The following is a 26,404-nucleotide window of genomic DNA, read 5'->3' as shown; positions in this document are numbered from 1 at the left end:
GGCCATACTAAATTGCCCCTTAAATGGAAATTAAAAAAAAAATCTACAGTCCACGCACAAGAAAATGTAAATAAAGCTGCATTTGCTCAATTTTAAACTCAGTGCTGTTAACAGTGTGGAAATACGTGGCAGCATGGTGGCGCTGTGGGTTAGCCCTGTTGCCTCACGGCACCGAGGTCCAAGGTTCGATCCCGGCTCTGGGTTACAGTCCGTGTGGAGTTTGCACATTCTCCCTGTGTTTGCGTGGGTTTCGCCCCCACAACCCAAAGATGTGCAGGCAAGGTGGATTGGCCACGCTTAATTGGAAAAATGAATTGGGTACTCTAAATTTTTTTTTTTTTTTAAAACAGTGTGAAAATACACAGGTTCTAACTCGGGTTTACTGGAACAAAACAGAAAGGAATTCATTTATTTTTGTTCGGTGCAAAAATTGCCCGTCACTAAAAAATATATACTAGGTCGCTGATAATATAGAGTACCTTTTTAATGTCTTCCTTTACAGTATAAAATGTGGCTCAATTAAAAATATAAATTCACATTTCATTAATACCCAATTAAACTAAAACATTTGGTGAAAAGGCAATATAGAAGAATCAATGGACAGATAGTTGAACCAGAACAAAATACAGTGAAATGAGTGCGTCATGATGAATGGAACATCCAGTACAGAGCATCCCACTTACCAAGAGAACAGAGCAAAATGCTATATTGACGAGGAAATAAAATAAATAAAATATGTGCGGTAACTGAAGGCTTGATACTATTTAGAATATTTCTATTAAAAATAATCACATGGACACTAATTGCTTTGGAAACATTCACCACCAACTTGGGACATCTGGAATGATTCCAAGTTAGCAATTTAGCCTCAAGTAAACAAAAACAGAAGGAAATAAATTACACACGTCACTTGGTCATTTAATTCATTTATTTAAATTATGGTAATTTTGTTTTTCCGAGAGGTCAAGGGTCACTCTACATTCTTGCTCTCTTACCTTAAAAAGGATTTATTATATTGCCTAAATATTTTTGACTGTACAAGGAAACTGTACAGTACCTCTTTGGCACAAAGCAGTCTGAAGAGGTGAAAGGTCAAATAAGTTATCCCTAATGTTCATTTAAACAAAAACTCAAATTAGAAAGGAAGAATCTAAAAATTAAATATTCATAAGATAAATTACTCATTGTAATATGGAATAAAATAAAGGCATACAGTTAGACACTATGCAATAACATAGTATTAGTATCCTGCTTTTAAGCTGTTCTCTGGATTTTTGGTTGACTTTCTTCTTCAGAGTCCTCTTCAGATATGCGTTTCCCAGTGGAAAGTTCAACATGATCATTGATTTCTGTGACAGGATATAGATGTACATGTGTTGGGGAAGATGACTCAATATTTGAAATGGCTGACTCACTGTCCAAATGGACCTCCACAATTTCAAGTGTTGTCAAACCTGCAGATCCATTTGATGAATTATCATTAGGCTCAATGAAGGATATGACATTCCCAGAAGTGAGGTCCATTTCAGATGCTGCAATCACATCTTGTGATGTTGACATAATCTCATGCTCAGAGTTCATGATTTCATGTGCTGATGTCACTATACTGGTGGGTATGGTCAGTCTAATGCTGTGAGTTTTGGGGGACATATTTGTAGTGCCTACTAATGCCCGTTCAGTTGTACACTCCGTTCCATCCATGCAATCATCTTTAGAGTCTTCAATAGAATCGGAGCTATCGTTAACTTGTTGATTTAACTTGTTATACTCCTTCCTTAGTAGCTCCACCTGCATTTGTAAGAGTTCCTTGTGCTGCATCTCCATCCGTTCAATCTGAAAACATAATGGCAAATTACTTTGTCTTAATTTTTTTTTGCTGTACAAATTGCTCAGTGTATCTAATCAGTCATCTTTTATTGCAATAATCACACAAATAATTTAAGCCTTCAATCTCATTTAGGCTTTTGTAATTAAAAATATACTATTGTTCTGATGTGGTAATTCTGTCCATTACTAAGTGTTTCAATGTACATCTGCTCCAAAATTATTTGCATTTTAAATTGATACAAAAGCATACAGTAAAAGCAAAATTACATTTCAATAGTGAATATCTAGAAGAGATTTAAAAGATAGTAAAACCATTCACAGCATTAAATATTTTTCAGATTTTTATACTTAATATTATCCCGCAAACTCAGACAGGCATCATGTGATTTAAACGCATGGTAAAACTGCCTGTTCAAAAAATGATTTATGGTATCATTGTAAGTGTAAGTCATTCAAACCTGTCACATACCACCTCAAAGTTACTCGAAATGAGCATTGGAAAGGCTAATGAGTAGGTTCAATTGCTAGTTGGAGAATGACTTATTATAGCAACAGGAAGAAAGGAGAGGAGAGAAATGCCTGAACATCTTTAAAATCATTGATGAGGTACCTCCCTTTAGCATTCAGCCATCGACAGCAGCTGGCTAACTCGCTGCTTCGACTGATTTTTACTCTAAATGCTGGCTATTTTCTTGTGTCAATATTTTGTCTGGTCAATCCAATGAAGTTAAATTACAATGCTTAGTTACCTGATTGGCCAACAAGTGGGTTTTGGAGACATTGGCCAATTAGAGGTGCATTCGGAGCTGGAGAAGCTGTTTCAAGAAGAATGGAGGAGTCACAGTAAGAAGAGCAACCAGTTCAGAAAAAAGTTAAAATAGAATACATCAGATCACAAAATTCAGGATTCAAAAGTGATAAGAGAAGATCGTAAGCAGCAACAGAAAATACCTAAACAGCATTGTAAATATAAGTCTGAGTTTTTTGTTAAATAAGGAGTTAGCAGGGCTAAAATCTCTTCCAAAACAGTTATGCATTGCTACTTTCCAGGAAAGGGGAGGGGGGGGGGGGGGGGGGGGGGGGAAGAGAGAGAGTGAGAGCGCCAGAGTGAGTGTGTGGGTGAGTGAGAGAGAGAGTACAAGAGCGAGAGAGAGAGAGAGAGAGATAACTCAAAACACACGTAGGATTGCCTTTGTCTAAAGGGTGTTGGACAGATTTTTTTTTCCTTTAAAAATAAATTTAGAGTACCCAATTCAGTTTTTTTTCCAATTAAGTGGCCAATCCACCTACCCTGCAGATCTTTGGGTTGTGGGGGCGAGACCCATGCAGACACGGGGAGAATGTGCAAACTCCACACAGACGGTGATCCGGAGGCCGGGACTGAACCCAGATCATCGGCGCTGCGAGGCAGCAGTGCTAACTTCTGTGCCACCGTGCTGCCCTGGCAGGACAGATTTCTGTTGTATGATACAAGCTCAAAACATATTCAACTTTTTTTCTTTCAGTACATACTAAAATAAATTTGGTGAACAATGTTCTAGACATCCTGGCTCCGTGGTATGACTCAGAAAATATTTAAAGTTGTTATGAAATATAATGGCCTGTAACCTCCTCAGAGTGGCAATCTCCAGCAACGCTTGATGGACTTGCCTTCACTGGGATTCCAAAGCCCCCGTCTCACCCAACCTTACTCACTCAGGCCGGGTGAGACAGAAGCAGTGAAGTACAGCCCTGGCTGCATTGGCATGGAGTAAATGGGTAGCAGAGATGACGGGGGAGGGGCTTGCGAGGCATGGTCCGGGTTTAAAAAATATAATTACTCTGGAGTTAGAAGTGATTTTTTTTCCCTCTAACTCTTTCAGAGTAACTATCAGGGTAAAACTGGCAGAACCATCTGAAGTTAGTGATATAAATCGCTTTTGTCAAATGGTCCCCAGCCCAGCACAATTGTCCAGAGCAAGTTAGCACTTCTGGACAATGGCAAGATAAATGTGTGACCTTATGTGTGACCTTCGTATTATTGGGGTGCCCCTAAATGTGACACTGAGGAACCAGAAAGGTTTGGGCCAATAAATTCCACCATTTTGGGCCTCCAAACACTCATGTTGGCACTTTGGTTTAGCACAAGGCTAAATCGCTGGCTTTGAAAGCAGACCAAGGCAGGCCAGCAGCACGGTTCAATTCCCATACCAGCCTCCCCGAACAGGCGCCGGAATGTGGCGACTAGGGCTTTTTACAGTAACGTCATTTGAAGCCTACTTGTGACAATAAGCGATTTTCATTTTATTTCATTTATAAATTCATTATGACATTCCAATGAAACAGCTGCTGTACACAATCATGAATAGATGTTGCATTAGTCTTCCATCTTTACCTTTAATATTTTTATTGGATTTTTCCTGTTTCAGAACAGAGCAGTCTGGTTGATTACTTTGATCTACTTGATAAAATGCATGCCATGCAAGCACCCATAATGACAATTTAATTTTCTTATCTAACAGCAGTGTGAGTACCTACACCACCTTCATTGATTCAAGAAGATGGCTCATCATCACCTGCTCAAGAGCAAATGGCAATGGGCAATAAATGCTGATCTTGGAAGTGACGTTAAGATTCCACGAACAAAGAAAAAGTTAAATATGATGTCTTTGCAATGAGCAACAAAGGACCAGTTTTTCAAGTATATATCAAATTTCTGTTTGAAAATGTTGATGCTTTCACCTTTTCAGGCAGTGCATTCCTAACCAGAACAACTTGCTATGCAAAAACCTCTCATCTCCTAACTATTTTTCTGCCAAATATCTTAAATCTGTGCCGTTTCATTACCCTTTCTCCTGATGAGATCTCCCAAAAAGTGGGTGCCTCAATAGGTGATGGAAATACCATTACCACAGTAAGTGATAGTCCAGAACATGCAGGGGCAGGTCAGTCAGATTATTTAGAGTTGGAGACACAATTAGTATAATGCACAAATTACAATTCCCTGCGCCTGTACATAATGTTTCAGAAACTCCGGGGAAAGTTCAGCTGCAAGCGTTTCAAAGAGTTTTACAACTGCTACCAAGATGATCATAGTACGAAGTCTTACAACACCAGGTTAAAGTCCAACAGGTTTGTTTCGATGTCACTAGCTTTCGGAGCGCTGCTCCTTCCTCAGGTGAATGAAGAGGTCTGTTCCAGAAACACATAAAGAGACAAATTCAAAGATGCCAAACAATGCTTGGAATGCGAGCATTAGCAGGTGATTAAATCTTTACAGATCCAGAGATGGGGTAACCCCAGGTTAAAGAGGTGTGAATTGTCTCAAGCCAGGACAGTTGGTAGGATTTCGCAGGCCAGATGGTGGGGGATGAATGTAATGTGACATGAATCCCAGGTCCCGGTTGAGGCCGCACTCATGTGTGCGGAACTTGGCTATAAGTTTCTGCTCGGCGATTCTGCGTTGTCGCGGGTCCTGAAGGCCGCCTTGGAGAACGCTTACCCGGAGATCAGAGGCTGAATGCCCTTGACTGCTGAAGTGTTCCCCGACTGGAAGGGAACATTCCTGCCTGGTGATTGTTGCGCGATGTCCGTTCATTCGTTGTCGCAGCATCTGCATGGTCTCGCCAATGTACCACGCTTCGGGACATCCTTTCCTGCAGCGTATGAGGTAGACAACGTTGACCGAGTCGCACGAGTATGTACCGCGTACCTGGTGGGTGGTGTTCTCACGTGTAATAGTGGTATCCATGTCGATGATCTGGCACGTCTTGCAGAGATTGCCATGACAGGGTTGTGTGGTGTCGTGGTCACTGTTCTGAAGACTGGGTAGTTTGCTGCAAACAATGGTTCGTTTGAGGTTGCGCGGTTGTTTGAAGGCAAGTAGTGGGGGTGTGGGGATGACCTTGGCAAGATGTTCATCGTCATCAATGACGTGTTGAAGGCTGTGAAGAAGATGACGTAGTTTCTCCGCTCCGGGGAAGTACTGGACGACGATGGGTATTCTGTCGGTTGTGTCCCATGTTTGTCTTCTGAGGAGGTCGGTCCGGTTTTTCGCTGTGGCGCGTTGGAACTGTCGATCGATGAGTCGAGTGCCATATCCCGTTCGTACGAGGGCATCTTTCAACGTCTGTAGATGTCTGTTACGCTCCTCCTCGTCTGAGCATATCCTGTGTATACGGAGCGCTTGTCCATAGGGGATGGCTTCTTTAATGTGTTTAGGGTGGATGCTGGAGAAGTGGAGCATCATGAGGTTATCCGTGGGTTTGCGGTAAAGCGAAGTGCTGAGGTGACCGTCCTTGATGGAGACGAGTGTGTCCAAGAATGCAACTGATTTTGGAGAGTAGTCCATGGTGAGTCTGATGGTTGGATGGAACTTATTAATGTCATCGTGTAGTCGCTTCAGTGATTCTTCGCCGTGGGTCCAAAGGAAAAAAATGTCATCGATGTATCTGGTGTATAACATCGGTTGAAGGTCCTGTGCGGTGAGTAGGTCCTGTTCAAACTTGTGCATGAAGATGTTGGCGTATTGGGGTGCGAATTTGGTCCCCATGGCTGTTCCGTGCGTCTGGATGAAGAACTTGTTGTCGAAGGTGAAGACGTTGTGATCCAGAATGAAGCGGATGAGTTGCAGAATTGCGTCTGGAGATTGGCAGTTGTCGGTGTTGAGTACTGAGGCTGTTGCAGCAATGCCGTCGTCATGGGGGATGCTGGTGTAGAGTGCCGAGACGTCCATTGTGACGAGGAATGTTCCTGGTTCAACTGGTCCATGGGTGCTGAGTTTCTGTAGGAAGTCCGTTGTGTCGCGACAGAAGCTGGGTGTACCTTGTACGATGGGTTTCAAGATGCCCTCGATGTAGCCAGAGAGGTTCTCACACAGGGTCCCATTGCCTGAAACGATTGGGCGGCCTGGTGTGTTGGCCTTATGTATTTTTGGGAGGCAGTAGAGATCTCCAATGCGGGGAGTACGTGGGATGAGAGCACGTAGGGTGCTCTGAAGATCTGGATCCAAGGTCTTGATCAGTCTGTTAAGTTGGCGGATGTGTTCCTTGGTCGGATCTGCGGGTAACTGTCTGTAGTGTTCTTGGTTGTTCAGTTATCGGTATACTTCTTTGCAGTAGTCCGTTCTGTTCAGTACGACAGTGGCCCCCCCTTTGCCTGCTGGTTTGATGACGATGCTGTGGTTGGTCTTGAGAGCGCGGATGGCATTGCGTTGTACTTGGGTGACGTTCGGGGTTGTCTTGTGAATGCGACTGATGAATCTGGCATTGACGCGACTCCTGACGGCTTGAGCATACATGTCGAGTCTAAGGCAGCGGCCTTCCAGAGGGGTCCAATTCGACTCTTTCCTCTTCGGTTGCCGCACCGCAGATCTCTCGGTCTGCTGTTCCGGTTCATTGGTAGTCTGCTTGGGTTCTCTGTTGGCCTCTTGGGGTCTGTGGAAGAATTCCCGGAGCCTCATTCGCCTGATGAATTCCTGAGTGTCTGCCGCGAGACTGATGGGGTCCATTTTGGTGGTGGTGCAGAAATTAAGCCCTCTGCTGAGGACTTCGATTTCGTCTGGTTGAAGGGTGTAGTCTGACAAGTTGACAATAGATTTCCCTGTATTGTTTTCTACTGTGACACCGGGGGTGGCTTGGTTGCTGCCGGTGGTGATGCCAAGTTTCTCAAGCTTTCTGTTCTTGGTATGCATATAGGTGGCATAGTATTGTTGTCTCATCTGTTTGGCGGTGTGCCGCAGCTGGTCTGCTGCATCCTGAGCGCAAGTTGAGAATATGGCCTCTATCTTGGTTTCCAGGTGATCATGGAATCGATAATCCCCAAGATTCAAGAATATTGTGCTTAAACCCAGAATTACAGAGGGTGTAAAGTTTGACATGACTTAAGCCAGAATGAGAGTCTGGTGGCGACATGTAGGTGGGGTCGAACTTTTATATAAGCTGTCTTCAGTAAGGTTGCGGGAAGTAGAGGATGTCAAAATTCCAATGCAAGAATACGGCATAACGAGCGCTAGTCTGCCTGCCAAAGTACAGGACCTGGAGAACAGGTCGTGGCGGCAGAATCTTCGGATTGTGGAACTGCCCGAGGGTCTGGAGGGGCCGGGCCGATGGAGAACTTTTCGGGAATGTTCACAAAGTTGTTGGGGGAGGAGGAGAACACCTCCCTCTTTAAGCTGGATAGGGCTTATTGGTCGCTCCGGCTGAAGCCAAAGGCAAATGATCCACCAAGTCTGTTTTCACAGCTATCAGATGAAGGAGAAGGTCTTGAGATGGGCCATACAAAATCAGGAAGTGAGGTGGGAAGTCAGTAGTATTTGAATATACCAGGACGTCACATTGGCAGGAAAGTGGGTGGCCTTTAACAGGGTAAAAGCAGAGCTTTACAAGAGTCGTGTGTTGTTCGGGGTGGTCTACCTGGCGAAGTGGAGAGTTACAAATGAAATTAAATGAAAAACCCCAAGGACTATTTTTTTGAGACAGCGGAGGAGGCGTTCGTGAGGGCTGAAGAACTGGGACTAAACGAAGTTTGGATTCTGATTTCTTCTGTTGTGGCTGAGAGGGGATGGTTTGGGAAGGTAGGTTAATGGGTCAGGGGTTTTCCGCTTTGTTTGGTGTTTAGCGTGTTTGGTTGTTTAGAAGGGCTGTGTGTGGGAGGATATCTCTGTTGGTTTTGTGTTAGTTATGTGGGGGGGGGGGGTGGAAGGGGCTCTGGTGGGGGTCACCTCGCTGGCAAACTGGCTAGTGAATGGGAGCAAGGTGGGGGGAGAGGCCGTGGCCGGCTATGCCTGTGTGGACAGATTTTGACGGGCCTAGGAGGTGCGAATGGTGGGAGGATGGGGAGTATGCAGAGAGAAGCGGTTTCGAGAGGAAGTGGTTGGGGGGTTTCTGGGATGGTGGGGGGTGCGGAAGGAGGGGTAGTTGGTTGATGGTTACTAGATGTGGAGATGCCGGCGTTGGACTGGGGTGAGCACAGTACGAAGTCTTACAACACCAGGTTAAAGTCCAACAGGTTTGTTTCGATGTCACTAGCTTTCGGAGCGCTGCTCCTTCCTCAGGTGAATGAAGAGGTATGTTCCAGAAACACATATATAGACAAATTCAAAGATGCCAAACAATGCTTGGAATGCGACCATCACCTGCTAATGCTCGCATTCCAAGCATTGTTTGGCATCTTTGAATTTGTCTATATATGTGTTTCTGGAACATACCTCTTAGACCATAAGAGCATAAGACATAGGAGCGGAAGTAAGGCCATTCGGCCCATCGAGTCCACTCCGCCATTCAATCATGGCTGATTTCAACTCCATTTACCCGCTCTCTCTCCATAGCCCTTAATTCCTCGAGAAATCAAGAATTTATCAACTTCTGTCTTAAAGACACTCAACGTCCCGGCCTCCACCGTCCTCTGTGGCAATGAATTCCACAGACCCACCACTCTCTGGCTGAAGAAATTTCTCCTCATCTCTGTTCTAAAGTGACTCCCTTTTATTCTAAGGCTGTGCCCCCGGGTCCTAGTCTCCCCTGCTAATGGAAACAACTTCCCTACATCCACCCTATCTAAGCCATTCATTATCTTGTAAGTTTCTATTAGATCTCCCCTCAACCTCATAAACTCCAATGAATATAATCCCAGGATCCTCAGACGTTCATCGTATGTTAGGCCTACGATTCCTGGGATCATCCGTGTGAATCGCCGCTGGACCCGCTCCAGTGCCAGTATGTCCTTCCTGAGGTGTGGGGCCCAAAATTGCTCACAGTATTCTAAATGGGGCCTAACTAATGCTTTATAAAGCTTCAGAAGTACATCCCTGCTTTTATATTCCAAGCCTCTTGAGATGAATGACAACATTGCATTTGCTTTCTTAATTACGGACTCAACCTGCAAGTTTACCTTTAGAGAATCCTGGACTAGGACTCCCAAGTCCCTTTGCACTTCAGCATTATGAATTTTGTCACCGTTGAGAAAATAGTCCATGCCTCTATTCTTTTTTCCAAAGTGCAAACCTCGCACTTGCCCACGTTGAATTTCATCAGCCATTTCTTGGACCACTCTCCTAAACTGTCTAAATCTTTCTGCAGCCTCCCCACCTCCTCAATACTACCTGCCCCTCCACCTATCTTTGTATCATCGGCAAACTTAGCCAGAATGCCCCCAGTCCCGTCATCTAGATCGTTAATATATAAAGAGAACAGCTGTGTCCCCAACACTGAACCCTGCGGGACACCACTCGTCACCGGTTGCCATTCCGAAAAAGAACCTTTCATCCCAACTCTCTGCCTTCTGCCTAACAGCCAATCGTCAATCCATGTTAGTACCTTGCCTCGAATACCATGGGCCCTTATTTTACTCAGCAGTCTCCCGTGAGGCACCTTATCAAAGGCCTTTTGGAAGTCAAGATAGATAACATCCATTGGCTCTCCTTGGTCTAACCTATTTGTTATCTCTTCAAAGAACTCTAACAGGTTTGTCAGGCACGACCTCCCCTTACTAAATCCATGCTGACTTGTCCTAATCTGACCCTGCACTTCCAAGAATTTAGAAATCTCATCCTTAACAATGGATTCTAGAATCTTGCCAACAACCGAGGTTAGGCTAATTGGCCTATAATTTTCCATCTTTTTCCTTGTTCCCTTCTTGAACAGGGGGGTTACAACAGCGATTTTCCAATCCTCTGGGACTTTCCCTGACTCCAGTGACTTTTGAAAGATCATAACTAACGCCTCCACTATTTCTTCAGCTATCTCCTTTAGAACTCTAGGATGTAGTCCATCTGGGCCCGGAGATGTATCAATTTTTAGACCTCTTAGTTTCTCTAGCACTTTCTCCTTTGTGATGGCTACCATATTCAACTCTGCCCCCTGACTCTCCGGAATTGTTGGGATATTACTCATGTCTTCTACTGTGAAGACTGATGCAAAGTACTTATTTAGTTCCTCAGCTATTTCCTTGTCTCCCATCACAAAATTACCAGCGTCATTTTGGAGCGGCCCAATGTCAACTTTTGCCTCCCGTTTGTTTTTAATGTATTTAAAGAAACTTTCACTATCATTCCTAGTGTTACTGGCTAGCCTACCTTCATATTTGATCCTCTCTTTCCTTATTTCTCTCTTTGTTATCCTCTGTTTGTTTTTGTAGCCTTCCCAATCTTCTGACTTCCCACTACTCTTTGCCACATTATAGGCTTTCTCTTTTGCTTTGATGCATTCCCTAACTTCCTTTGTCAGCCATGGCTGCCTAATCCCCCCTCTGATAACCTTTCTTTTCTTTGGGATGAACCTCTGTACTGTGTCCTCAATTACTCCCAGAAACTCCTGCCATTGCTGTTCTACTGTCTTTCCCACTAGGCTCTGCTCCCAGTCGATTTTCGTCAGTTCCTCCCTCATGCCCCTGTAGTTACCTTTATTTAACTGTAACACCTTTACATCTGATTCTACCTTCTTTCTTTCAAATTGGAGATTGAATTCTACCATATTATGATCACTGCCTCCTAAGTGCTCCCTTACTTTAAGATCTTTAATCAAGTCTGGCTCATTACATAACACTAAGTCCAGAATGGCCTGTTCCCTCGTGGGCTCCATCACAAGCTGTTCCAAAAAGCCCTCCTTGAGGTAAACATTCAATGAATTCCCTTTCCTTGGGTCCACTGGCAGCATTATTTACCCAATCCACCTGCATATTGAAGTCCCCCATGATCACTGTGACCTTGCCTTTCTGACATGCACTTTCTATTTCGTGGTACATTTTGTGCCCCCGGTCCTGACCACTGTTAGGAGGCCTGTACATAACTCCCATTATGTTTTTTTTGCCTTTGTGGTTCCTCAACTCTACCCACACAGACTCCACATCATCTGACCCTATGTCATTTAGTGCTATTGATTTAATTTCATTCCTAGTTAACAAGGCAACCCCGCCCCCTCTGCCCACCTCCCTGTCTTTTCGATAGGTTGTGAATCCCTGGATGTTTAAATGTCAGTCCTGGACCCCCTGCAACCATGTCTCTGTGATGCCTACCACATCATACCTGCCAGTCACAATCTGGGCCACAAGCTCATCTACCTTGTTCCGTACACTGCGCGCATTTAAATATAGCACCTTTAATTCTCTATTGACCATCCCTTTTTGTTTTCTTAGTGTGGTGGACCTTGGTTTACTGAGCCTTTCCATACACTGTCATTTTTTGTGGGATGCGGACTATTGTAACCTCTTCTGAGTTTTGTCTTTTCGTGCTTTTTTGTATTCCTAAGCAGCTACGCTTCCCACTGATTACTTCACCTCTTGGTTCCCTGACTTTCCCTTCCCCCCCAATCTTTAGTTTAAAGTCCTATTGACCACCCTATTTATTCTTTTCGCCAGAACACTGGTCCCAGCTCGGTTCAGGTGGAGACCATCCCAACGGTATAGGTCCCCCTTGTCCCAAAACTGATGCCAGTGTCCCATGAAAAGGAACCCCTCTTTCCCACACCACTCTTTCAGCCACGTGTTAACTTCCCTGATTCTTGCCTCCCTATGCCAATTTGCACGTGGCTCGAGCAGTAATCCGGAGATTATGACCCTTGAGGACCTGTTTTTTAATTTGAATCCTAGCTCTTTATAATCTCTAAACAGGTCCTCTTTCCTAGACTTGCCTATGTTGTTGGTACCGACATGGACCACAACAACTGGATCCTCCCCCTCCCTCTCCAGTATCCTTTCAAGCCGGTCAGAGATGTCCCGCACCCTAGCACCGGGCAGGCAACATACCATGCGGGACTCTTTATCCTGCTCACAAAGGATACTATCTATCCCCCTGATAATAGAATCCCCTACAACTACAACTTGCCTATTTACTCCCTCCCCTTGAATGGCCTGCTGAACCATGGTGCCTTGGTCAGCTGACTCATCCTTCCTGCAGCCCTGTTCGCCATCCACACAGGGAGCAAGTGCCTCATACCTGTTGGACAGAGTCAAGGGCTGAGGATCCTGAGTTCCTGACTGCTGGTTCCCTTTACCTGCCTGACTTGCAGTCACACCCTGCTGTCCCTGGCCACTGGCAGGATTTAAACTACTTACTCTGACAGGTGTGACTGCCTCCTGAAACACAGTGTCCAGGTAAGTCTCCCCCTCCCGGATGTGCCTCAGTGTTTGAAGCTCAGACTCCAGCTCATCAACTCCGGAGCTCTTCGAGCAGCCAACACTTACTGCAGATGTGGTCGCTGCAGCTCGCAATGGGATCTGCCAGCTCCCACATCAAGCAGCTCAAGCACATCACCTGACCAGCCATCACTAATTAATTAGTTTAATTTAAGTTTATGAGTTTAGCTGTGTTTTTTTAAAAATTTGGGGCAGATTTGCTATCAACCACTCAGATCACAGCTTCCCTCTGACGTCACTTTTGGGGAAAAAACTGGAAAACAGGACGTTTCCGTTAGGTTTTTATACTCACAGAGACTGCTCCTCCTCCTCCGAACGGCTCCCGAAATTAGGCCCGAAGAAAGAGAGAGAACAAAACAGTAGGGAAAAAGCACCTTCTCCCACTCTTCACCGAATTACCTCACTGCACCAAATTACCAAATTCTCACTCGGTCTGTATCTCTCTCACTCAGGCTGTGTGTCCTTGACCTGCGCAATGCTTCACCTGAGGAAGGAGCAGCGCTCCGAAAGCTAGTAACATCGAAACAAACCTGTTGGACTTTAACCTGGTGTTGTAAGACTTCGTACTATGGTTACTAGAGGCAGGGCTTGGTCTCATTCATGGGGTGGGGACGGGGAGGGGCAGGTACAGTTATGGTGGATAGAAGGGGGAGGGGGGGTTATTCTTTGAGTTATATGTGGGTTGGTTGGTAGAGTGGAGGTGGTTCTTCTGTTATTCTTTTCACTCTGTGTTGTTTTGTTTTATGTCTATAATGTTAAAAACAGAAAAAAACTATTTTAAAATAAAATAAGCCAGTGACTGGAAGATGTCCAGAAATAAATCGCTACCAAAGGTCATAGCCAAAGCCGCTAAATGTTGCTCAATTCAGAAGGAATTTTGCTAGGATATTCAACAGCATTAACAACTTGAAATTTGTATGGTGCCTCTATCAGAATAAAACGTCCCAGGGTACTATTCGCAGCTTGGAGCAGTATAGCTTGGAGCAGTATACTGATGAGTCAATTACGTAATGGCAAACATAAAGATGCCATAATTAAATAAAAGTCACTTTTCTACATCATTGGTGCCATGAAATTCAATGAGAACTAACCAACAGGAAAATGTTATCCCTATCTGAGCATATACTTCTGTAGGTCTACAATGTTTTGCTAGTCTCCTGGACATACTGTACATAATGCTCAAAAACAGCGCCATCCTGAACCACCTTTCATGCATGGTCTTAACCGTTTCACGAGCTTCAATGGGACAGGAGGTTAGAAACTTCTTTGCCAACTACTGTTGACCCTTGATTGTCCACTGCAACAGAAGTTAATTGCTAGAAAATGTTTTCATTAAAACTTTTATCATAACGGCAGGAAAGAGTAATGCAATTTTAGGACATAACACCATCGGCTCACACTGTAACATTAACACACTATAAAGTTATATCAAGATTTGAAGATGTACTATCTCTCTTGTTGCTTCAATTCTGATATAGGATTATTAATATGTACTTGTACAATGAATGGACAAATAAAAATTATGGAATACTTATGCTCAAAATCTAAATAAATTTTTGAATTTCTAACCTTGTAATTATTATGCTGCTTTTGCATCAATGCAAAGTAATTTTCTGTGTACATATAAGTTATTCTAACACTTATCCATTAGAGCCTAAACCAGGAAGTGCAAGTTAAAACTATTTAATTCAATGTAAAATCATGTACAGAAAGCAAATTTCAGAGAGCAAAAAAGATGTGTTGAGAGATTGATGAGAGACAATAAAATTTAAAAAAAAATTATTTTAAGTCTCTAAAGTAGTTAAAATCTGCAGGAATAATGTTACCTTTCAGCCCCAAAGGTTAAAATTCATCACACCATTCAAAATCATTCATATTTCAATAGATAGCCTTTCCTGGTGTGTTTAGTGGATGTCTATTAATAAGTACTGCAGCCTCATGCCTTTCATGCATTTGAGTGGCAAGTCTTTTGGCGAAGTACCAGTATAATGCAGTTTGAACAAGAGCAGGGCAAATCAACTGCAGCTTGCTGGTTGTCACATTTAACTGCGTATGTATAGACAGTAGACATAGACGTCCCATTTTACACCATAATAACAATGAATAGTGATTCCTATTGCAAATTCAGCCAATATTAAAAATTAAGTATGAGGGACCTATTACAGAAATTCTTTTGGAATATCAATGTGACCCAGAGTGGGTAATAAAACTCTGTTGGGCCGACTGATTGATTTTCACAAATATTGGTTTAACAACAACAGCAGCAGTTGAAGTAAAACCTTGGGTGATACAATTTGAACCTGACTTTCTTCTCAGCAACGAAGGAACAGCACATTCCATTTATCTTGCTGACAGCAGCTGCACATAAGCTTGTCAGCAGAGATTTTCTCTAACGCAGTGTCTTTTCCACCGTCATGGCCTCTATAGGGGATCGGTGCTGTGAGTTAGCAGAGCAAGTAACAGCAAGGCTCATCAACCTTATCAAGGCATACCTAGCTGAGACAAAGTTCAAACCAATACCAATTTGCAATTATGTTTCACCTTTAACATCGTGAAATATTCCAAGATGTTTCCTAGGAATTCTATCAAGTCAAATAGCTACAAAAGGATATATTAGAATAAGTTCCCAAATTTTAGCAAAGTGATGTTTTTTTTTAAGGAATGTCTTAAAGGAGAGGGAGTCGTTCAGAGGCAGAGACATTTACTGAGGAAATTCCAGCACTCAAGGCTGTAAGAGGGAAGACACAACTTCCAATCATGGAGCAATTAAAATCAGGGATACTCAAGAGATGAAAAATGGAAATGCACAGACATTTCAAAGGGTTGTGGGGCTGGAGGAGATTATAGAAAAGGAGCGAAAGGTCATGGATAGATTTTGAAAACAAGAATGAAGATTTTAAGATAAAGGGGTGTTGGATCAACAGAGTTAGGACACAGGAAGCAGAGTTTTAGATTCTCTCAAATTTATGAAAGGTAGAATGTTGGAGGTCAACCAGATTTGTGTTGGAATGAATTAGATTTAAATCATGTACAGAAAGTGAAAGAAAGATTAGGAAATACAGATTGGGTTAAAAAAAGAAATAAAAGAAACAAAGAAAAAGGTAAAGATTTTTTTTCTCCAAATCTTCAGCACTAATTTCCTGCTAAGGGAATGATACTCCACATTTGTGAAATTAATCTTTCAGCGCTAGAAAGGTTGTTCAGTCCAATTATCAGGTTGCTAAAAATGTATTTATTCTTGAATGCACCAGCCCCACTTTTTCTGAGGTTTTGTGGAGAACCTATGGGCAAGTTCAAATCAGTACATTTCTTCATTGCAGCCTTTGGGGACAGCAATTTCTAGGTTTGGTCATTTAACTGTACTTGTGCATACTCCAGAAGTTGCTATCAGATGTGTACTGAAAGGCTCACTAATATTCGTATTACAAATTTTAGGCTACATGTACAGTAATGTGCATAGATAATGCAAACACAAAAAGATTAAATATTTCATAATCACCATTTGATTTATTTTGTTCTCAATATCTTCGGAACATTTATATTGCTTTAGTTCTTCGGCCATTTGCCAATTGGCCTCTGAAAGACCTGCAATCTAAAGCAATTTATATGAACAGCTTCTCAGAAAGTTACAGGAATCTTTTTCAGTAAAAGAAATAAATGGGAAACTAACTTAAGTCACATTGGTCATTTTTAAAAATGTATAAACTAAAACTAGCTAAGCTGAAAAAGGAAGCATACATAAGATCTAGGCGACTTAAAACTGATGAAGCTTTGAAGGAATATCGGGAAAGTAGGACAAATCTCAAACGTGCAATAAAGAGGGCGAAACGGGGTCATAAAATATCTTTGGCTAACAGGGTTAAGGAAAATCCCAAAGCCTTTTATTCGTATAAGGAGCAAGAGGGTAACTAGAGAAAGGATTGGCCCACTCAAAGACAAGAGAGAGAATTTATGCGTGGAGTCAGAGGAAATGGGTGAGATTCGTAATGAGTACTTTGCATCGGTATTCACCAAGGAGAGGGACATGACGGACGTTGAGGGAAGGGATGGATGTTCAAATACTCTAGGTCAAGTCGGCATAAGGAAGGGGGAAGTTTTGGGAATTCTAAAAGGCATTAAGGTGGACAAGTCCTCAGGTCCGGATGGGATCTATCCCAGGTTACTGAGGGAAGCGAGGGATGAAATGGCTGGGGCCGAAACAGATATCTTTGCAGCATCCTTGAGCATGGGTGAGGTCCCGGAGGACTGGAGAATTGCTAATGTTGTCCCTTTGTTTAAGAAGGGTAGCAGGGACAATCCAGGGAATTATAGACCTGTGAGCTTGACGTCAGTGGTAGGCAAACTGTTGGAGAAGATACTGAGGGATAGGATCTATTCACATTTGGAAGAAAATAGACTTATCAGTGATAGGCAGCATGGTTTTGTGCAGGGAAGGTCATGTCTTGCAAACCTAATAGAATTCTTTGAGGAAGTGAAAAAGTTAATTGATGAGGGAAGTGCTGTAGATGTCATATACATGGACTTCAGTAAGGCGTTTGATAAAGTTTCTCATGGCAGGTTGATGGAAAAAGTGAAGTCGTATGGGGTTCAGGGTGTACTAGCTAGATGGATAAAGAACTGGCTGGGCAACAGGAGACAGAGAGTAGTGGTGGAAGGGAGAGTCTCAAAATGGATTAAGGTGACTAGTGGTGTTCCACAGGGATCCGTGCTCGGACCACTGTTGTTTGTGATATACATAAATGATCTGGACGAAAGTATAGGTGGTCTGATTAGCAAGTTTGCAGATGATATTAAGATTGGTGGAGTTGCAGATAGCGAGGAGGACTGTCAGAGAATACAGCAAAATATAGATAGATTGGAGAGTTGGGCAGAGAAATGGCAGATGGAGTTCAATCCAGGCAAATGCGAGGTGATGCATTTTGGAAGATCTAGTTCAAGAGCGGACTATACGGTCAATGGAAGAGTCCTGGGGAAAATTGATGTACAGAGAGATCTGGGAGTTCAGGTCCATTGTACCCTGAAAGTGGCAACGCAGGTCGATAGAATGGTCAAGAAGGCATACAGCATGCTTGCCTTCATCGGACGGGGTATTGAGTACAAGAGTCGGCAGGTCATGTTACATTGGAAAGGACTTTGGTTAGGCCACATTTGGAATACTGCGTGCAGTTCTGTTCGCCACATTACCAGAAGGATGTGGATGCTTTACAGAGGGTGCAGAGGAGGTTCACCAGGATGTTGCCTGGTATGGACGGTGCTAGCTATGAAGAAAGGTTCAGTAGATTAGGATCGTTTTCGTTGGAAAGACGGAGGTTGAGGGGGGACGTGATCGAGGTCTACAAAATGATGAGAGGTATGGACAGAGTGGATGGCAACAAGCTTTTTCCTAGAGTGGGGGTGTCAATTACAAGGGGTCACGATTTCAAGGTGAGAGGGGGAAAGTTTAAGGGAGATGTGCGTGGAAAGTTTTTTACGCAGAGGGTGGTGGGTGCCTGGAACGCCTTGCCAACGGAGGTGGTAGAGGCACGCACGATAGCATCATTCAAGATGCATCTAGACAGACATGTGAATGGGCGGGGAACAGAGGGAAGTAGATCCTTGGAAAATAGATGACAGGTTTAGATAAAGGATCTGGATTGGCGCAGGCTGGGAGGGCCGAAGGGCCTGTTCCTGTGCTGTAATTTTCTTTGTTCTTATTGGCAACTGACACTAGAAGAGAGCACAGAGAACAAAGAAATGGGTGCAATCATAAATGTATAAAGGATAATGTTTGTTTTTGTCATTAATGACTTATTAACAATCATCACAGCCAATTTGCAGTTTGACTATTTTTTTAATAAACAGCTAGTTATAAGGAGATCAAGTTTTGCGTTTTGAAGCTTGCAAAATTTCTAAACATTTTGTGCTTCCTCAATTCGCCTCCTTTGTGTTCTTCTGTTCTCAGTTTACATAATGCCTGTAGTACTGCTGATCAATTTGATCCACATTTTCGGTTTCTAATTTCCAAAAGTTGTCATCTTTCTTTTATACATTGTACATGGAGAATAGCCAACGTTGTTCCTTTGTTTAAGAAGGGTAGCAAGGATAATCCAGGGAACTACAGGCCGGTGAGCCTTACGTCAGTGGTAGGGAAATTACTGGAGAGAATTCTTCGAGACAGGATCTACTCCCATTTGGAAGCAAATGGACGTATTAGTGAGAGGCAGCATGGTTTTGTGAAGGGGAGGTCGTGTCTCACTAACTTGATAGAGTTTTTCCGAAGAGGTCACAAAGATGATTGATGCAGGTAGGGCAGTGGTGTGGTGTTCCGCAGGGATCAGTGCTGGGACCTTTGCTGTTCGTAGTATATATAAATGATTTGGAGGAAATTGTAACTGGTCTGATTAGTAAGTTTGCAGACGACACAAAGGTTGGTGGAATTGCGGATAGCGATGAGGACTGTCAGAGGATACAGCAGCATTTAGATCGTTTGGAGACTTGGGCGGAGAGATGGCAGATGGAGTTTAATCCGGACAAATGTGAGGTAATGCATTTTGGAAGGTCTAATGCAGATAGGGAATAGACAGTGAATGGTCGAACCCTCAAGAGTATTGAAAGGCAGAGAGATATAGGTGTATAGGTCCACAGATCACTGAAAGGGGCAACACAGGTGGAGAAGGTAGTCAAGAAGGCATACGGCATGCTTGCCTTCATTGGCCGGGGCATTGAGTATAAGAATTGGCAAGTCAGGTTGCAGCTGTATAGAACCTTAGTTAGGCCACACTTGGAGTATAGTGTTCAATTCTGGTCTCCACACTACCAGAAGGATGTGGAGGCTTTAGAGAGGGTGCAGAAGAGATTTACCAGGATGGTGCCTGGTATGGAGGGCATTAGCTATGAGGAACGGTTGAATAAACTCGGTTTGTTCTCACTGGAACGACGGAGGTTGAGGGGCGACCTGATAGTGGTCTACAAAATTGAGGGGCATAGACAGAGTGGATAGTCAGAGGCTTTTCCCCAGGGTAGAGGCGTCAATTACTGGGGGGCATAGGTTTAAGGTGCGACGGGAAAGGTTTAGAGTAGATGTACGAGGCAAGTTTTTTTTACACAAGAGGGTAGTGGGTGTCTGGAACTCGCTGCTGGAGGAGGTGGTGGAAGCAGGGACGATAGTGACATTTAAGGGGCATCTTGACAAATACATGAACAGGATGGGAATAGAGGGATACGGACCCAGGAAGTGTAGAAGATTGTAGTTTAGTCGGGCAGCATGGTCGGCACGGGCTTGGAGGGCCAAAGGACCTGTTCCTGTGCTGTACTTTTCTTTGTTCTTTGTATAAAGAAAGGAACAAATGCAGATAATTTACAGAAACTGCCCCAGACCCGTGACACCCTAGACAGTTAAATACGATCAGTAAGATTTGCTTTGTGTCTGAGCATTGCCAACATTTCTGAGGCACATCATATGAGAAAGAGGTTAGCACTCACTGTTGGTCATTGTTTTACACACCTGGTCCTTTAACTGTTGAATTTCCATTTGGAGCCTGCGTTCAGTGTCTGCTTTCTCCACTCGAAGCTGATGATTCTGCTGGTGCAGTTCCAATAGTTGTTTTTCGATTAGCAGATTTTGACCCAAAGCTTCATCACTCTGAAATATTTATAGAAATATATGCTTATATCCAAGTTGCAAAAAGTACATAATAATGAAGGCTGGAAGAAAGTTGTGACCTTGGATTTTGTGACGAACAAAATTTGAAAGGATCTTTCCAGATTAGATTTTGGTAGAATACCAGCAAAAGCCAGCATGCAAATACTAGAATACTTGCCCTCCCCACTCACACGTTAATATATTCAAGTTAAAAAAAAGTTGTATGCTCTGCTCACAGACTGATTCAGGGATTGCTACCTTCAGAATAGCTCATAGAAAATGCTGGTATTCCTTCAATTGTGAAAGATGCCTGGAGTATGGCTGTAGTTCTGTCTCACTTGAACATTTATAAAACAAAGCAGCTGACATGGGCAATTTTATGACAGTCATTTTGCAGAATTTGCTGCAAGGATAATGCCATGTGCATGGTGGACACCATTGCTAACGTCTTGAAGAAAAAACAATTTGTGAAGGAGAGATTTGGCATGAGTTGGGGTCACAAGTTGCTGAAGGATTTGCACCTCTCCCATGTTTACAACCTTCATCTGTCTGAGGAGAACTGCCCACAACTTCCAGAGAGAGGTTCAAGAACAGTTGATGCGCAGCAAAAAGGAGTTAAACTTGATGTGGGCTGCTATTTCACAGTACAAGGACCCGTTAAGAGCATAGTTCATGCTTCCAAAAGCTTCCCACCACTTTGAAGCCAATAATTAAGTAATGCTAATTGTTCTGCCACATAAAGCATGCAACCTGGATGCAAGTTAAAATGGAGAGATTATACACGGAAGTAAATTCTTCACAGGGAAACCAAATGCATTAGGGAATGCAACTATTTGATAGAATGGAAAGGAAACAAAAAAAGTACAGATTGCCAAGAGCTAATTGAGAACATATGGGCTTGTGACTCGCTGGTAAAACAAGGAGTGTTACTGGCAAGCAGAGGCGAAGATTATGAAATTTGATTTGTTACATATACACATACAGCAGCTGGAGGATTTTATATTTAATTAATTAATCAATCTGGAATAAAAGGTTAAAATCAGTAATGATGGGTGGAATCTAATGCTCTACTCTGTGGTTGGTTTGGCCAGCAACTCTTGGCAGTGGTCCTTGGTCCCAGGGAAGGGCTGCCAGTGGCCTGTCAAGTGCCCGAGTGGAACTTGATGTGATGGATCTTCCCTAAATTGAGGCAATTAGGGCCCTAAGACGCTGTTCAGCCAGTGAGACCCCTGTCGCATCTATTAAATGGGCGGCATGGTAGCACAGTGGTTAGCACTGTTGCTTCACAGCACCAGAGGCACAGGTTCGATTCCCGGCTTGGGCCACTGTCAGTGCGGAGTCTGCGCATTCTCCCCGTTGTAGCCATCTGGGATGGCCACGTCTCGATTACAAAATGGACACTCGCAAAGAGTGCAGGGAAAATTTGACAATACTAAGAAACAAGCAGGTGCAAGGTCGGTCTGTTGATTAGAACCGTAAGCTCTCAGACAGGACAGAAACTGCTAAGCAATCTACATACTAATGAGCCATTTCTGGGGACAAAGGGGAAACATTTAGATACACAATGTTAAGGCAGACACCCCGGCGCCAGAAGAGACTAAAACAAAGCAGACCAACGGTCACCTAGGACACGCCCAAAAATCAGGGAACCACCCCTCTATTGGAGGAAGAGCGATACGAATGATTGGGAAAGGCCCAATTAATTGAGGCCAAGTTCAAGGCCGCCCAAAAGCACGCGAAGCCCTTTTTAGTATAAAAGGTATTCCCCAAGGTAGAATCTTTCTTCTTTGGTTTTGGCTCTCAGCGAAGAGAGAGACCAGCCTAGCAGCTACACCAGACCAAGTAAGTTCCAAGTCAACGCACGCTAAGAGATAGACGTTCCTAGTTGCTACCCTGTAAACAGCTCAAACCAGCAGCCTCAGAACCGGGCAACGGCCATTGTTCCTCTGACTGAGTGGGCACTCGAAGCTAAGTATAGGCTTTAGTAATAGTGGTAGTTTAGTTTGTAGAGTCTATGCATGAGTAGATTTGACTGTGTGTAAATAAATGAGCATTGCTTTTGAACTTACTAACTGGTGTATCGAGTCATTGATCAGTATTCGGTTCTGAACCTTGTGGTGGTGTCGAAAGATACCTGGCGACTCTTGAGCAAACGTAATTAAACAGAGCCAAATAAAAAAACACAGCCAAAGTTAGCAACATTTACTGCCGACATCTGGCGGGACTCGATTTAGAAGTGGCCTAACCACTCCGAGAGAACCCAAAATTTGAATTAAGAATCCAATTGGAAACAGAAAGAAAAACCACAAGCGTTAAAACAGTATTGATCAAGCCTCTGAGATTAGGAAGTGTGTTAATGCATGCGTACTAACAGGGATATAAGGTAAACCTGAGTAAAACTGTCGGGAGCTTTGTAGGCCGTAAATTAGCGTAAGCCGTACCTTTGTTTACATCACTACTTTATCACCCCTATTCCAAATTCAGTAGAGAACCTAGATAGAGAAAATGTCAATGAAGGCAATGGAACGCCTTATGAACCCCCAGGAATTTGAGGTCGCAGCAACCAGTAGAGTAGGACAGTGTCCCGTTTGGGAAGATGAGATCAGGAAATATCTCAAAGGGAAACGATGGCCCCTTTGGAGTGAATTCTGCGATAATGAGGAAACAGGTCCCGGGAGTATAGGACATACTTGGTGGGAGAACCTGTCAGAGATCCACAAGAAGAGCTTAGGGAAAGCTCGCAAGCCGATGGCAATCGTGTCCTGCTTGGCACAATTGCGAGGCACAAAGGAGATCATTAGAACGCTCCGTGGAGAGATAGAGGAAAGAGACAGAACCAGTGAGGTAGACGTGAGTGAGGTAGAGAAGGAGAATCAAGATTTAAAAGAGCAGTTAGCAGCAAGGGACAGAAAGGTGGATGATGACAAGAGGGCACATCAGTCTTGTCTCGCGCATTTGAACAGTTTTCAGACGCAAAATGATAAGGCCTACCAGGACACGCAACGTGCGGTCTTGTTAAGACAAGAGACAGAACAGCAAGTTGAGAAATTGCAGAGCTGCAATGATTTAAAAGCAGCCCTACGAGCACTCCATACTTCCACGACGGAACAAAGGCAGAGCTCCAGTAGACCACGCAAAGTGCCGGAAGCAAATTGCAGAATTGCAAACTCTGCTTTCCGTTCAAAATGGATTTCAAAGTACATTCGGACCCCAATTAGATCAGGAAAACGGCCCCGATTGGCAGGAATTGAACGAGACTGCCCATAGATACGTACATGGGACATGTACGCAGGAAAAACCCCAGAAAAGGAAAGCGCCCAACCGAACAGGCAGAACCCACCCCCCATGAACCCTGTAACCACACTCCGCAGGGCCACAGCAGAAGGAGAAGCAAATTTCTTTTACACAACCCCGTTAACCGTGACCCAATTACAGGACGCGTGTGGAAAAATTACACCGTTCCTTCCCACATCAGACCCCCACCAATTTTTCGCGAAAGTCAAACAACAGGTTACCATGTACAGCCTTGGACGAAAAGGAGCAAGTGAAGCTCACAGTTTTAAGCCTCGACCCTTCAGTCGTAGCAGCCCTTCCGGCCCACAGAATGTAGGAGGAGGCACAGTCCAAGAGATGCACACAGCGATCCTTGATGCGATCGGCTTTAACAGAGGAGACCCCGTAGAAGGCCTAAATAAGTGTAGGCAAAAGAAGACAGAGCACCCCACAGCGTTTGCTGGACGCTTGTGGATTCACTTCACCGCAGTTTTTGGAGAGTTAGCCCGCGCCCATTTGTCCACAGATAATATGGACCCGAATTCTAGTCTCCCACGCCACAGAAGCAGGACGAAAAGCTTGCGCAAATTATGACCCCTCAGATGGGGCCCACAATGAAAAATGGGTTTTTAAGAGATTGTTCCGTGCTTGGGAGCAATCAATTGCAGGCAAAACCGCATTTATAATACCCGATGAAGAGCAGGCAGAGATGAACCCAGTTAAAGCACACCAGAACCCCGCATGGGTAAATGAGGGCAGGAACAGCCAACCCCAGCCCAAAACTCAGGAATGTTACAACTGTTGACAGCTAGGACACTTTGCACAAGAGTGCAACGCGTCCCAAAAGCAGCAGAGAAGCCAACAGACAGGCACCCTAAATAGGAATAGGGCAAAGCCGATCCATAGCGTTAGCGCCCGTTCAGAGAATGCAGACATGAACGGCACCGACTGACGGAGTTCGGGCTCCCCAACTTGGGTCTGCGACACCCTTTGGGACAAGTCCGGTAGACCGGTAGTAGTAGGCAAAGTCCGGGGACAACCTGTAGAATTTCTTTGGGACACAGGAGGGTCCCGCACCACACTCAATTCCTCCACGATGTTTCAGCGAGACACGTGGCTCACAACAGACACCATAACACTCAGCGGTTTTACAGGCCATTTACAACAGGGACACATGACAGTCCCTGTAGCAATACAGATAGGGAACATCACGATGAAACGTGATGTAGTTTTAGTTGATCTGCCCCAGACAGCAGAACATATCCTTGGGATCGATTTCATGAGCTCCCATAACCTTTCTTTTGACCCAGTTAACAAGTGAGTTTGAAAAATGGCAAAGGCAGCACAAGCCCCCGCCACGCTCACAGTAGGAGAATACGTAAACAGGATTAGCTCAGTAGGAGACTTCTGGTTCGACCCTCGAACTATTAGTGCAGACAAACAGATTAGGGCAGTCCTGCAGGAACATAAAGCAGCATTTGCACAGCACAAGCATGACTGTGGCAATTTGGCTGACTTTGTGAACATTACAGGTCCGGACCCTGAACCCCAGAAGCAGGACGGATTTCCCCAGGAAGCAGAAGGAGAAATCTCCAAAGTAATAGAGAGTTTGTTGGATCAAGGCGTACTCAGATCAGTAGCCTCCACAAACAACAAAAGGACATAGAACAAAGAAATGTACAGCACAGGAACAGGCCCTTCGGCCCTCCAAGCCCGTGCCGACCATGCTGCCCGACTAAACTACAATCTTCTACACTTCCTGGGTCCGTATCCCTCTATTCCCATCCTATTCATGTATTTGTCAAGATGCCCCTTGAATGTCACTATCGTCCCTGCTTCCACCACCTCCTCCGGTAGCGAGTTCCAGGCACCCACTACCCTCTGCGTAAAAAACTTGCCTCGTACATCTACTCTAAACCTTGCCCCTCTCACCTTAAACCTATGCCCCCTAGTAATTGACCCCTCTACCCCGGGGAAAAGCCTCTGACTATCCACTCTGTCTATGCCCCTCATAAATTTGTAGAACTCGATCAGGTCGCCCCTCAACCTCCTTTGTTCCAGTGAGAACAAACCGAGTTTATTCAACCGCTCCTCATAGCTAATGCCCTCCATACCAGGCAACATTCTGGTAAATCTCTTCTGCACCCTCTCTAAAGCCTCCACATCCTTCTGGTAGTGTGGTGACCAGGATTGAACACAGAATTGACCTTCTCAAGAAGCAGGCACCTTGGGAATGGCTTCCACAGCATACAGATGCTGTGGACGCTTTAAAAAGAGGACTCAGCACAGCCCCCGCTCTACAGGTCCCAGGTCCACTTTCCCCATACGCAATTGAAGTTGCAAGCACTGACCGAACCCTTTCGGCCGTGCTCCTCCAGGAACGCCATGACCAATTACGCCCCGTAACAACGCACCAATTTGGCCCGTCAGGAAACCGGATGGATCATGGCGACTGACCATTGATTACCGGGAGCTGAACAAAGTAACCCCAGCAGCTGCCCTCACCGTAGCCACGAGTCCCGAGACCATGCTCAAACAGGGACTCCAGTCAAAATCTTTTCGGTTTTGGACATT

General features: G+C 44.2%; 1 protein-coding gene across 6 annotated transcripts in view; it reads right to left on the bottom strand.

Annotated features, from left to right (window-relative positions):
- Window positions 1–910: 910 nt before the first annotated feature.
- LOC140402449 (uncharacterized) overlaps window positions 911–26,404 on the bottom strand; it is a 134,008-nt gene continuing 108,514 nt past the window's right edge. For 5 of the 6 annotated variants that reach the window (XM_072490284.1, XM_072490439.1, XM_072490367.1 and 2 more), the window contains 3 exons: window positions 20,420–20,557; window positions 16,436–16,528; window positions 911–1,833 (listed from right to left, as the gene is read on the bottom strand). In XM_072490284.1, the coding sequence (XP_072346385.1) occupies window positions 1,255–1,833; window positions 16,436–16,528; window positions 20,420–20,557 (810 nt within the window). In that variant the 3' untranslated portion in view covers window positions 911–1,254. The remainder of the gene's footprint in view (window positions 1,834–16,435; window positions 16,529–20,419; window positions 20,558–26,404) is intronic. The other variant, XM_072490421.1, reaches the window with a different exon arrangement.

Source organism: Scyliorhinus torazame, chromosome 1, assembly GCF_047496885.1.
Source record: "Scyliorhinus torazame isolate Kashiwa2021f chromosome 1, sScyTor2.1, whole genome shotgun sequence".
Classification (NCBI taxonomy): Eukaryota; Metazoa; Chordata; class Chondrichthyes; order Carcharhiniformes; family Scyliorhinidae; genus Scyliorhinus; species Scyliorhinus torazame.
This window is presented reverse-complemented; position numbering and strand designations above follow the sequence as displayed.